Source organism: Nicotiana tabacum, chromosome 19 (genome assembly GCF_000715075.1).
Source record: "Nicotiana tabacum cultivar K326 chromosome 19, ASM71507v2, whole genome shotgun sequence".
NCBI classification, from domain to species: Eukaryota; Viridiplantae; Streptophyta; class Magnoliopsida; order Solanales; family Solanaceae; genus Nicotiana; species Nicotiana tabacum.
Window position 1 is genome coordinate 136,041,758 of NC_134098.1, and position 14,836 is coordinate 136,056,593.

The 14,836-nt window shown below is 35.3% G+C and overlaps 1 protein-coding gene across 1 annotated transcript; it reads right to left on the minus strand.

Annotated features, from left to right (window-relative positions):
- Window positions 1–12,631: 12,631 nt before the first annotated feature.
- On the minus strand, window positions 12,632–13,520 carry LOC107822702 (large ribosomal subunit protein P1-like). The gene is made up of 4 exons (XM_016649262.2): window positions 13,384–13,520; window positions 13,206–13,294; window positions 12,899–13,117; window positions 12,632–12,816 (listed from the first exon to the last, which is right to left on the minus strand). Exons 2-4 carry the CDS (start codon window positions 13,272–13,274, stop codon window positions 12,763–12,765), a joined length of 342 nt encoding a protein of 113 aa, XP_016504748.1. The 5' UTR covers window positions 13,275–13,294; window positions 13,384–13,520; the 3' UTR covers window positions 12,632–12,762.
- Between the last annotated feature and the right edge of the window lie 1,316 nt (window positions 13,521–14,836).

Here is a 14,836-nt window from a genome sequence, read left to right on the forward strand (position 1 = left end):
TATATATCTACGAAAGATAGTTTTCCTTAAAAGTACGTTACTACTATGAGAGACATGTTACTCTTACCGTCATTGTCCAAATACCTAGCTAACAATATCTCATATATATTTTACTCATAAATTCTGCCAACTTCTTCACATAGCACAACGTGTCCTTCTTCAAGTCTTGGTACGTTAAGAAGAACGGTCTCTCCGGTCTATCTACACTTGCCTTTCGGTACTCCAAAACATAGTCCCGATATGGTCCGTATGGGGATTATATTGGTCTTCACAAAACTGTTGAGGTTTTAATTTTTAAGATGAAATAGTCTTAAAATGAGGGTGAATGGGAAATGGAGGGAAAATAAAATTTTTGAGTAAAATTTTAAGTTTCCCCCTCTTGACAATGAGACATTGTCCCATATTGGAAGAGGAAGAGATTTTTGGTGCGTATATATATAATTGCTCTTCTTGTAGCTCTTAAAGAGTTAAGAAGAAAGCAAGCCTCGCGCCGCCGCCGTCGTCGCTCGGCTTCGGCTACGGCTACGGCTACGGATACGGATTGGGATTGGGATTGGGATTGGCGGGACTAACAATCTTAAGGAATTTAATATTTATTTCTGTATTTGTGTTATTCTTATTATTCTGCAAACTAAAACCTTTGTGGTTTTGTGTACTCCCGTTTTGGAGAGTAAAGCCTTCGTGGCGTTTTGTTGGAAGATTAAAATCTACGTGATTTTTACTCCAGTTTGAAAACGTTTATTAAATGTTTGTTTGTGTCATTCTTTTACAGAAAAATGACGACCGAAAGCGAAAACCAAGTTGTTCCGATGGTGACTGCCAACGCATCGACAAGCCGAACACCGGCGTTGGCACCGGCAGAAAAACCCGGAAAGTTTTTCGGGATTGATTTCAAGCGTTGGCAGCAGAAGATGTTCTTCTACTTAACTACGTTATGTCTATAGAAGTTCATCAAGGAAGATGTTCCTGATCTGCCAGATAAAACTCCAGAGAATGAACGCTTTCTCGTGATTGAAGCGTGGAAGCATTCTGATTTTTTATGCAAGAATTATATTCTTAGCGGACTGGATGATAATCTGTATAATGTATACAGTAGCATGGAGACGTCAAAAGAATTGTGGAATGCGCTTGAAAAGAAATATAAAACTGAAGATGCCGGGATGAAGAAATTCGTTGCCGCAAAATTTTTGGACTACAAAATAGTAGATAGCAAGTCTGTTATTACCCAAGTCTAGGAATTGCAAGTGATTATTCATGATCTACTTGCTGAAGGTCTTGTCATCAACGAAGCATTCCAAGTAGCAGCAATGATTGAGAAGTTGCCTCCGTTGTGGAAGGACTTCAAAAATTATTTGAAACACAAACGAAAGGAAATATCCCTTGAAGATCTCATTGTTCGGTTGAGAATCGAAGAGGACAATAAAGCTGCTGAAAGGAGAGGCCGTGGAAATTCAACAATAATGGGAGCAAATATTGTTGAAGATAACAAAAAGAGGAAAAAGGCTTCTGGTCCGAAATACAACCCAAGCAAGAAGCGGTTCAGTGGAAACTGCTACAACTGTGGAAAAACAGGACACAAATCTACGGAGTGTCGTGCTCCGAAGAAAGACAAGAAAAGGAGTCAAGCAAACATGGTAGTAAAGCATGATGATGTTGATAACTTGTGTGCCATGCTTTCTGAATGTAACTTGGTGGGAAATCCTAAACTGTGGTGATTTGATTCTGGAGCCACTCGCCATGTTTGTGCAGTTAGAGAAACTTTTGCTACTTATGCTCCTGCTGGACCCGGAGAGACAGTTTATATGGAAAATGCTTCAACAACAAAAGTTGAAGGATATGGGAAGATATTTCTGAAAATGACTTCTGGCAAGGTCATGACTTTGAACAATGTCCTTCATGTTCCCGAAATGAGAAAGAATTTAGTCTCTACTGGACTTCTTGTTAAGCACGGTTTTAAGTGCATTTTTGTGTCCAACAAGGTTGTCATTAGTAAGAATGAAATATTTGTAGGAAAAGGTTACCTCACTGAGGGCCTTTTCAATCTGAATGTAATGGTTGTGGAAAACAATAATAATATTTCAGCTTCTTCTTACTTACTTGAGTCAAATGATTTATGGCATGTACGTTTGGGTCATGTCAATTATAAAACCTTGCGAAAAATGATTAACTTGGAAGTACTGCCCAAGTTTGAATGCGAAAAATTAAAATGTCAAACATGTGTGGAATCTAAGTATGTTAAACATCCTTATAAGTCAGTTGAAAGGAATTCAAATCCTTTAGACTTAATTCACACAGATATTTGTGACATGAAGTCAATACCATCTCGCGGTGAAAAAAAGTATTTCATAACTTTTATTGACGATGGTACTCGATATTGCTATATTTACTTACTGAATAGTAAAGATGAAGCAATAGACGCATTCAGGCAATACAAAAATGAAGTTGAAATGCAACTTAACAAGAAAGTAAAAATGATAAGAAGTGATAGGGGTGGTGAATATGAATCTCCTTTTGAAGAAATATGTTTAGAATATGGAATTATTCATCAAACAACAGCCCCTTACACGCCCCAATCTAATGGGATTGCGGAAAGAAAGAATCGCACATTAAAGGAGATGATGAATGCGTTGTTGATAAGTTCTGGTTTGCCACAGAACTTGTGGGGGAAGCCATTCTTACGGCTAATTGAATATTAAATCGAGTGCCCCATAGCAAAACACAATCCATTCCATATGAAAAATGGAAAGGAAGGAAGCCCAACTTGAATTATTTTAAAGTATGGGAGTGTTTGGCAAAAGTGCAAGTTCCTAAACCCAAAAGGGTAAAGATAGGACCGAAAACCGTTGATTGTGTTTTCATAGGATATGCGACAAATAGTAAAGCATATCGATTTCTGGTTCATAAATCAGAAAATCCCGACATTCATAATAATACGGTTATAGAATCAGATAATGCTGAGTTTTTTGAAAATATATATCCGTATAAAAAGGAATGTGAGTCGTTTGGTGAAGGATCTAAACGACCTCGGGAAGAAACAAAAGAAAGTACATGTAATCAGGAGGATCCAAGACGTAGTAAACGTCAAAGAACGTCTACTTCATTTGGACCAGATTTTGTGACTTTCTTATTGGAGAATGAGCCTCAAACATTTAAAGAAGCTATAACTTCTTCGGAATCATTGTTTTGGAAAGAGACAGTCAATAGTGAAATAGAATCCATATTGAACAACCATACATGGGAATTGGTTGATCTTCCTCCTGGAAATAAACCTTTGGGTTCTAAATGGATTTTTAAGAGAAAAATCAAAGATGATGGCACTATTGATAAATTCAAGGCAAGACTCGTAGTCAAAGGGTATAGACAACGAGAAGGTCTAGACTACTTTGATACATACTCTCCAGTTACAAGAATTACATCCATACGGATGTTAGTAGCATTAGCTGCAGTGTATGGTCTTGAAATTCATCAAATGGATGTTAAGACGGCCTTCTTAAATGGAGAGTTGGAGGAAGAAATTTACATAGAACAACCTGAAGGGTTTGTGGTTCCAGGTAAAGAAAAGAAGGTATGTAGACTTGTTAAGTCTCTTTACGGACTAAAACAAGCACCCAAACAATGGCATGCGAAATTTGACCAAACAATGTTGTCAAATGGTTTTAAGATAAATGAATGTGATAAATGTGTGTACATTAAAAATGTTCCAAATCACATAGTCATTGTTTGCCTATATGTGGATGATATGCTGATAATGAGTAATGACATTGCCAACATAAATGCTACTAAGCGTATGCTCAATAGCAAGTTTGATATGAAAGACTTGGGAGTTGCTGATTTAATTCTGGGAATTAAGATCCATAAGACTCCTCAAGGTCTGGCATTGTCACAATCTCATTATATTAAGACAGTACTTGAAAAATTCAAGCACTTGGGCTTTAAAGTTGCAAAGACTCCAATTGACGTGAATCTTGCATTAGCAAAGAATAAAGGCCAAAGCATATCACAATTAGATTATGCTCGTGTGTTGGGATACTTAATGTATATCATGAATTGTACACGACCAGATATAGCTTGTGCTATAAGTAAACTGAGTCGATATACGAGCAATCCAGGCCAATCTCATTGGATGGCAATGAAACGAGTTTTGGGATATTTAGAATATACCCAGAACTTTGAATTGCACTACAGTAATTTTCCTGTGGTGATTGAGGGATACTGTGATGCAAATTGGATCACCGGTTCAACTGATTCTAAGTCCACGAGTGAATATATATTCACTATCGGTGGAGGAACGGTATCTTGGAAGTCGTCCAAACAAACATGTATTGCCCGCTCTACAATGGAGGCTGAATTCATAGCCTTAGATAAAGCCGGTAAAGAAGCTGAATGGCTCCGGAATTTCTTGGAAGACATTCCATTTTGGCCCAAACCGTTGGCACCAATATGCATACATTGTGATAGTCAAGCGGCAATTGGAAGGGCTGGGAGCGTTATGTATAACGGTAAATCTCGTCATTTTTGACGAAGACATAAAACCGTTAGGCAATTACTCTCTAGAGGAATTATCACGATTGACTATGTAAAGTCAAGTGATAATGTGTCAGATCCACTTACAAAAGGCCTAACTAGAGAGGTAGTTGAGAAATCATCAAGGGGAATGGGGCTATGGCCGAGAACAAGTCATTGTGGCGGTAACTCTACCTAGAAGACTGGAGATCCAAAGTTCTAGGTTCAAGGAGATCAAACAAAGTCATTAATGATGGTTCAACATTGTCAAATAAAATTTTAGTCCTTTCTCGTGATGAGACAATGTTCAGTACCAAGGATAAAGCATTAAGGCTTTTTAATGATTTCTAAATTTGATACGGGATATATCAAATAGTGTATCTACAGGATGACACGTTTAGGAATCACCTATGTAAGTGTGAAGTGTTAGCCGCTTCAAGGAGAACTTTGTAAGGCCAGTTCTCTACGCACTTATGAAACCAGGCGGTGTTCATGGCTGAAACGAACACAACAATGAGAACCAAAGACGGTTAAGGGTTGATTGTGTGACTTATGGTTGTCTAGGTATACACCAAAGATCAACGGTTCAAAGATATCAAATCTACCGATTGACCGAGTATATCCGACATAAGTTTACTACGGAAAGTTCAAAGGGAAACCTACTTATCCAGATGCGATTAATCCTTGCTTGTAAATCACACAGTTTTTTCATGCATACTTTCGTGATATAGCCATTCCCCATTCATGTGGGGGATTGTTGAGGTTTTAATTTTTAAGATGAAATAGTCTTAAAATGAGGCTGAATGGGAAATGGAGGGAAAATAAAATTTTTGAGTAAAATTTTAAGTTTCTCTCTCTTGACAATGAGACATTGTCCCATATTGGAAGATGAAGAGATTTTTGGTGGGTATATATATAATTGCTCTTCTTGTAGCTCTTAAAGAGTTAAGAAGAAAGCAAGCCTCGCGCTGTCGTCGTCGTCGCTCGCTCGGCTCGGCTTCGGCTACGGCTACGGCTTTCGGATTCGGATTCGGATTCGGATTCAGATTTGGTCAAATGATCGATTGATTGTTTAATTTTTTGGACCAAATTTATTTGTTAATAGTAAATATTAACGTAAGATTATCCGCATTTGTAACAGATATTTTCCAATCCGTGTATTGACCATTTGGCAGCCGCCTAATGTTCTTCCCACCATGAATGTGCTTGCTCCACAAACATGAATGTGCTTGCTCCACAAACAAGCTTATGCTTGCTCCACCATGGAGGGTGGACGTTTGGTCTTCTTCAACACTGGCTGCTATATATATGTGCAGCAGATGTTGAAGAAAGACACTCAACACTCAACACACAATTCGCTCAACAGATTTGGCTATACATTGCACTCCTTCCTCTCAGCATTTCCATACGATTTTCTGAGTATCTACTCATTCGTTCTGCATTGTTTTAACTTCAAACAAAGCAATTGTAAGTGTGATTTGCTACCGAACTTTGTGTTCGCTGAAACACTGGGGTTTGAAGTACCGCTACACCAGTGTGTGATTCGTTCTATCCTGGGAGGAAATAATCCATTATCTTGGGTACTAGGAGGGGATTAAATTCCTTAAGGAAACACTGTGAATTCAGTGGGCTCGAATTAATTACTGTTTCATTACGCTAACTTATATTTTGCACAATTATTATTTACAAATATTGGCGGGACTAACAAAAACCACCTGAATTCCTGTTCGAGTGTAACAGCGTCTGCTTTAAGTAAGTCGATCGATGCTTTGTTTAAGCCTTTGCGCGTAATGCCACCACGAAACAAACGTGTCTTTAGGTTCCCTACATATGTAGATGATCTTACAATCTGGTACAAATGGTGGCAAGCAAGTATACGGAACATGTGTGGCCAACAATGGCAACTCTATGTGTAGAAAAGTAGGATTGGTGAGAATGAGATAGTCAACTTCCAAGCAGAGTTTGCATTCTTGTCTTCTTGGTATACCTTGGTAAGTAATTGGTCCTAAGAAGACAAAAGGGAACCAGAAGCCTTGGTATTGATAATGATCTAGATCAGAGGGATAGGGAGTTTCTCGTCTGCGAAGGGTTGATATTATATCTCTGTATTTCATGCTCAGTTCCTTGGAATGTATTTGAGAATGAAACTCCTTCGAATGTACTGGTTCATATAAGCGACTAACTTTGGGAGGGGGAGATAGATTTTTTTACTACTGCCATAATTTTGTTAGGGTTAGACCTGATTTTCTTATCATGTTTGGTTTTCCTATTTCATAAAGGAAAGGACAATATATTTATCATAATTGGATTTTTTTTTATTGAAGAAAATTATAATTCTTCCATGTTTGGTTAGTCTTTTTTTTTTTGTAGAAAAAAGTTTGGACTTTTATAAATTGAGGATCCTTACTTCTCATTCATTAGCATCCACAATGTAGCCACATGGGGTTTGAGAGTCGTGTTTAGGGTGAGAACTTTATGGGATAAGTGTTAGTGTGCCACTTGTGTTTGCCTCTTCGTGAGGTTATTCTCTCGATATTTTGTACTCTCTTTAATATAGTGGATTGCTCATCTCCGCCGTGGACGTAGGCCAATTGACCGAATCACGTTAAATATTTGTGTCTCTTTTGGTATATTTCTTGTTTGCCGTCTGATTTATCGTCGTTCAAGTTTTGCATTACTAGCTTCCGCATGACACCTGATTTTTTCGGTCCTAACAAATTTTGCTTTCCTTGAGTCGAGGGTATATCGAAAACAGCCTTTCTATCTTTACAATATTCGCATATACATTATCATTCCCAAATCCTACTTGTGAGATTACATTGGGATTGTTGTGAATGTTAGTTGTTTAAAGAAGTGAAGGGGATGAATTCAAGAATTTGAAGCTTGATCGAAGAGAGAACTTCTCCATTGATATATATATATAGGAGAGAATTTCCTAAAATTACAAACTAGTCCGGTTTTCATTATTGGTGGGACTTTATCAAGATCTGTAAGAACCAATCAATTTTACACTTCTGTCAATTTTATTAGGAAATCAAATATTATAATTAGGAGTATATTTTATCCCACCAGTATTTGACTTGGGGATTCGCGGGAAGATGGGTTTAAAGTAGAGAAGTTTTCAGAAATCATTGTTGTTCAGTGGCTATTAACTTTCTATAATTACCATATACAATTACTTCCTATAGTTACTATTTAGTTGTTACGCGATTGTATTCGCTGTATTCGCGCTATTGTATTAATGAATACAATAGCAGAATTCGCCTAAGAAATAGGGAGTCCAGCTGTACGACTGTATTTGCTGTATTTGCGTTACTATATTCATGAATATAGTAGCGGAATTCGCCTAAAAAATAGGGGAGTCCAGTTGTTTAATAACGGAAAGAGGATCAATTAGCATGTATCACTCCTAATTTAACTCAACAAAATCAATTCTACATAAATTTTGTTGCTACTGTGTTGTATTCCATGTATTCACGCAACTGTATTTATAAATACAGTGATTCTATTCAATTCGACTGTATACATTGTATTCAATTCACATATATTCATTATTCACTATTATACATTGTATTCAATTCACCGTATTCAATTTGACTGTATTCAAACAACAAAAAATCGCAAAACAAAATGATATTCGGCTGTATTACAAAAATACAGACTTTCGGAATACATAAATACAGGAAAAAAAATATATATTTATACAAAAGTACAATGTATTTGAGTGTATTTGTATAGAATATAATGTATTTATATCATTATATGTGACTAAATAGCAAAAAAGAGAAGAAAGTTCGTCGGAGATAGCGTTTTCCGGCCAAGCAAAATACTGTATACATTGCATTAAAACTTAAAATGGAGACCAAAAATTTGGCCCTCAAATCTTCTCCGGCATAGTCATGGCCAAATATGTTCTTCTAAGAGGATGAGTCAATAGTGGATGATGGCGCCGACGACGATTAGAAGCAGCATTGAGCGGCGGCATTGAAGAAATAGAACTAGGATTTAGGGAGTAGAAACTTAATAATAGATCTCTTAGTAACTTGATAATAGATCTCTCATTCTCTTTGCTTTATCGTCCATTGCTACATCTACTTCTGCCCCATTTTTGTTTTTATTGGTCTTCGCGAATTCACGATTTGTTTCTTTTTGCTCAAAGAAAGAGAAGGAAGACATAAAGAACATAATTGACGTATTTCATATATCAATGGTAAGTATAAATAAAACACATATTTTGTTATAAAATAGAAAAAGTAGCTATAAGTAATAATATTTTAAAACTGTTTTAGTTTATAATAAATAGGGTGTAATAATTTGATACCGGAGGTAAAATTTAGAGTAAGCATTACTGAATACTTATCACTCAATTTGAGGTGAGTGGGATAAATTGATTAAATTATTTTTGACTGTATATAATATGACAAAAACAGAATATAAGAAAAAGCAAAAAAAAAAAAAAAAAAAGGTCGTTTCCTTTGCCTCGTATACTCTTTTTTATCCTGCTCAACCCAATCAGGGATTTAACTTTCCAACTAAAAAGTAAACAAAGCTCCAAGTGAACTCGATCCATTACCAAGGACGTCGGTACATAAAAATTGGATAAATGGATTCAATTCGCATATCGGTAAAAAGGAAACTGAACGGATTCAAGTGGGGCGGATTTGCAGGGAGGGGTATACTGGATATAGCACTCTAATTTTTCTGGTATTATATTTAATTAGAGGGGAATTTGTAGTTGTACCCTATATTTGTGTCACCTTTTAACTTGTATTCTATTTTTAAAAATTATTGATTTGTTAGCCATCTCACAAAAAATCCGTAATAATATGACAATTACATCCTTGATAAAAGATATAAAACGATCTCCTCCTCTCCTCTCAGCAACTTTATAAAAAAATCAGAAACTTGTCCAGATTCATCTTCAGAATCACACTTGCATGAAGTTGTTTCACCTTGAAGCTAAAACTTCATGCTAATGTAGCATGAAGTTGTTTCATGTTGAAGCTAAAACTTCATGCTAATATAGCATGAAGTTGTTTCACATTGAAGCCAAAACTTAATGCCAATGCATGCATGCTGAAGTTATTTATCCTGCAGTCCACAGTTTTTTCATGAATTTTATCTGAAACTTCAGTCTAAACATGTTAGAAGTTATTTAGTTCATTTGCTAAAACTTCAGACTAAATATGCTTAAGTTATTTAGTTCATTTGCTAAAATTTCAAACTAAACATGATTAAGTTATTTAGTTCATTTGCTAAAATTTCAGACTAAACATGCTAAGTTATTTAGTTCATTTGCTAAAATTCACACTAAACATGCTTAAGTTTTTTAGTTCATTTGCTAAAACTCCAGACCAAACACGAGTTTTGTCTTGTAGTATGTAATTTTCTAATGAGATTTTGCTAATGCATGTTAAAATTATTTAGTTCATTTGCTAACTTCAGACAAAACATGCTGAAATTATTTAGTTCATTTGCTAAAACTTCAGAGTAAACATGCTTAAGTTTTTGTCTTGCAGTATGTAATTTTCTAAAGAGTTTTTGTTAATGCATGCTGAAGTTATTTAGTTCATTTGCTAAAATTTCATACCAAAACATGCTGAAATTTTGTAACGCAGTCTACAGTTTTGTCCTGAGTTTTATCCAAAATTTCAGTCTAAACAAGCTGAAGTTTTTTAGTTTATTTGCTAAAACTTTAGGCTAAACATGCATAAGTTTTTGTCCTGCAGTTTGTCAATAGTCTTTTATTAAAGAAGGCAAAATCGTGTTTTTAAAACACTTTTAACAAAAAAAATGTGTACGGATGCAAACAAAAAAATAAAATGGGTACAAGTTAAAGAGGGGCGACCAAATAGGACGCCCATACAATTTTTACTTAATTAGATCCGGGGAACCCATGCACAAGATGCCACTTTTGTCCATTGGTAGCTCTGTGCCCCTTTGATAGTCCATGTTAGTGGTTCGCATCCCCTCTCCCCCCTATTTTCCTTTATACTTTTTGTCTTGTTTTTTTCTTTTTTCTGTTTTTTGTCTTCCTTTTCCTCCTCTTCTTTTTTGGTTTCATTTTGTTGTTCTTCTTTTATTGTTTTATCTTTTCTTTATTTTATGTTTATTCTTTTCTCCCTTTTTCTTTTCTTTTTTGGTTCACTCTTGAGTTTTAAAATTCCTAAAAAATTAAAATTCACATCTCCTCCTTACCTCTCTTTCTATCTCAATTTTTGTAGGAACAACAATCATCCTCTAACTAATTTTTTTATCATTTCTCTCATTTATATTTTCCTTCAAATTTTTCTATGATTTGTTAAGTGAGTTTTCTTCAAATAACTATGCTAGTATTAATCATTTTTAAGGCATAGACTAATTTCTTTATCATTTCTCTCATTTATATTTTCCTTCAAATTTTTCTATGATTTGTGAAGTGAGTTTTCTTCAAATAACTATGCTAGTATTAATCATTTTTAAGGCATAGAATTTGTTAAGAACAATTGTAAACGGAATAATATTTCCTTGTGATAATATTAACCATGGTTTGTTCAATAAGTTATTGTCATAGCAAAATTTTGATGGAGTCAAGTTAGACGGTAATATAGTGCACCATACTCTAAAATCCTAGATACGTCTCAAGATTTAAGTGTCACTGAAATTAGACAAAGGTCGTGACATTCAAGACATCAGTTGGAAAAAGCCGTTACCAGCTCAGACTATCCAACAGTTTAACTTCCATGTTAAAAGCACACAAATTTTTTACTCAGCGAAATTCTTGAATGCCCATTGCCAAGGGTCGAGTATTGCTCTGGCATCCCTCACCACTTGCTAGGCATTCAAGCAGTGATCTCCATGAGGTAAAATGATAAACGACTGCGGTGATGATTGGCAATATTAAATTTTCTCGCATATAATTAAGTTTTGGTAGTTCAACAGGAAGAGATGGAAGCAGGACTGTTACGTGCTCACCTAATCCCATATGTACAACTTAAATCACATGCACTGAGCAGTCAACTGCAAAATTGCAACTAAGAGAAGTACTTCACCTCACAGTAACTCCACAAACTCAATTTCGCAGTTTGTGGTTTAGTTCAATTATACAATTTCCAATACACCTTTGGATATTAATATCACCTGTCTGTAAAATATGACTAATCTTTACTCTAAATATATAGCATTACACATTACATAAATAGATCTCTATAGGACAAATTACAACAAAAACTAGACATTCAGCCAAACACTGAAACGCAGAACAAGGGACTACGGGTTCTTCAACTAAAGTACAAAATTATATGCTCTTTCATACGAAAATACATGATTATTACAGCAGATGTCATCAAGACCAGTCGCACATGACTGCTCCCTAGGAACAACTTATCATATGTAAACACATGATCCAGCTAGCTACTAGTCCACAAGTTGTCATAGTGCAACTTAGACCCAAACAAAAAGAAAACTCAGCTTATACGCATATCATGGAAAAATGGAGCACATTCCACCTCTACCAACCCATCAACCAGAAGATTAAGACTATTAAGCTGCTTCACCAACTATCTTAAAATTGACAGTCTTACATCCCAAAATATATCTCTATTAGCAACAAAGTTAGAATATAACAGGTTTGAAGCTGAGGATGAAAGTTTCACGAATAACATAAAGGGCACCAACTACCTTGTAATTCAAATGTGTCACTCTTACATGCCAAAATCTATCAGTCAAATGCCCCAACTATCTTGAAACTAAACTGTGTCAGTCTTTGCAAAGCATATGATGTATCGGTTTACACGCAACAGAGTTAGAACCTAAAAAGTCTAGAGCTAGTTGAGAATGTATAATGGAGACAATTATTTCCTTAAAAACCACGAAGAGCGCCAACTATTTTGATATTAAACCATGCCAGTCTTACATCCAAAGACTACCAATTTATAAGCAACAGAGATACAATTTGAAGGGTTTTGAGCTAGCTGAGGGGGTGTCTCATTGTACCTCATTTCATTTGTATAAAGAACCTCAAAATCTTTTCAAGTTTTTATTATTTAAATGCACTAACAATTAAAAGAAACAGAGAATAAAAACTAGCAAAAGAAGAACAAACATTTGATTTCAAAACGACAAAAATGGCTCAAAATAAGGCACAAACTAGCAAAACAGGAGTCATTAACCTCAAAATTACATGTACTCTTACACTTCTCTGAATATCTCAAACATCAAATACTAAAACTTAGCCAAATTTTTTTTTGGAAACAGACAAGATCATACTGAAAACAGCTTCTAATCGAACAAACTGAATCCCATATCATCATCACTTTCTTCCTTTGGCTCCTCCTGCACACATTCAACAAACAATAATAAGTAAGCAACTCCGAGTTAAACAAATTTCAAAAAGGAAAACACTTATTTCGCGTACCTTCTTTTCCTCAGCGGCAGGAGCAGCTGCAGCACCACCACCAGCGGCGGCACCACCAGTGGGGGCAGCTACGGCTACGGCAGCACCACCGCCGCCGGCACCAACATTCATGATGAGATCTGAGAGATTTCTCTTCTCAGAAAGCTTGGCGAACAAGAGCGGCCAGTAAGGCTCCACGGTGACATTTGCTGCTTTTACAATACTAGAAATCTTCTCTGCCTATTAATAATCAAAACAAACCAAAATCAATACATCACAAAATAATAAAACAAATCCGGAAAACAATCGTAAGGGCAAAGAAATATACAGTGATAGGAATGTCCTCATCGTTGAGGATCAAACATGCGTAGGTACAAGCGATTTCTCCGATCGACATTTTCTACTCAATCGATTTACCTGCAATATTGTAACTGTGGGTGAGCAAACGCGCAATAAACATATAGATGACATTGTTAAGCGGCAGTGGAATTGGTTAGGGTTTATACCTTGAGGCAAGAAAATGTTGTTCTGCTCTTTCCGCTGCTGCAACTGATTGCTAGGGTTTTGAGATTTGAGATGGTGAGAGGCTTATAAAGTGTAGAAACACTGGGTTAGTAGGGCTTTGGGGGCCCAATTATGTAAAATGAAGCCCAACAAACATCAGGCCTATTCGTCTTGTCCTCTTACTTTATATTTTCTAAAAAGGTTTATTGAAATAAAGTTTTTGAATAGAAAAGAAAATGTTGTAACATTCAAAGGTGTGCCCTATTGTTAAATGAAGTTAGAATGAATCATGTAATATCAGGATTTAAATTTCAGTAAAGAAAGAAAATATTTACTGATTTTACACATCTGTTGATGTTTTTATGGGACATAATTTTCTTTTCATTATGTTCTGAAGGACAGATTACACGACACATTATTTGTGAGAGATAGGGGTGTTAGTCGGTCGGTATATGATACGGTATTTAGATATTTTGGTTCGGTATTTTCAGTATTCGGTTTCTTAAAATGCCATACCAATACCGTACCTAATTAAATTCGGTATGGTTTGATTTTTCTCCTTTCGGTTTCGGTTTAGTCGGTTTGGTAACTTCGATTTATTCGGTTTGAATACTAACTAGTGCATAGAGTCATAGGCGGTAATATTCTAAATTAAAGTACTCTAAAGTACAAAACTAAAAACATTTGTTGATAAAAGTTTTGTCCAAAACTAACAAATATCAACCCAGAGAGAGAAAACTATACATAAAAGAATAAATTTGTTCAGTAGAAATGTCTTGTTACTTGCTTAGAGTTAATTAATGAACTTAGAGAATAAAGGAAAGTAAAATTTTAGATTTTTATATTTATGTTATAATTAATAATATGTGTATTGTGTAATATAATATATATTTCGGTACGGCGTCAGTATTTTGGTATTTCATTTTAAAATACCAGATACCATACCTAATACCAATATTTTTTTAAACTTAAACTAAATATCATAGCGAATATCAAAATATCGAATACCAAATACCAAAATTTTTGATTTCAGTACGGTAATTCGATATTTACTAAATTATGCACAGCCCTAGTGAGACATAACAAATAGCCGATGAATTAGGTCAAATGTGCACTATCGTAAAAAGATATATTTGTATTTTTTTATTTTTTTTTAGAATTTTTGTGAGTGGAAGGAAATGCTTTTATATAGTCGTAGACAATAAATTTTGGGTCAAGAAAATATTCGAGATCGAAATTTTTTGTAACAATCGTAGTATTTGATTTCAAATAATATGAATGTACAATCTCTATGAATCCTCTAATTCTTCTTTCTAATAGTAAATAAATCCAAGGGCCTTTGAGCTTGATCTTGAATATGTAGTTGTTGCCACGAACGATGATCTTGAATTCAACTAGCACGAACTTTGATTTGAACTCGTACTCCTTGAACTTGATTTGTTCTTCGTTCTTGAG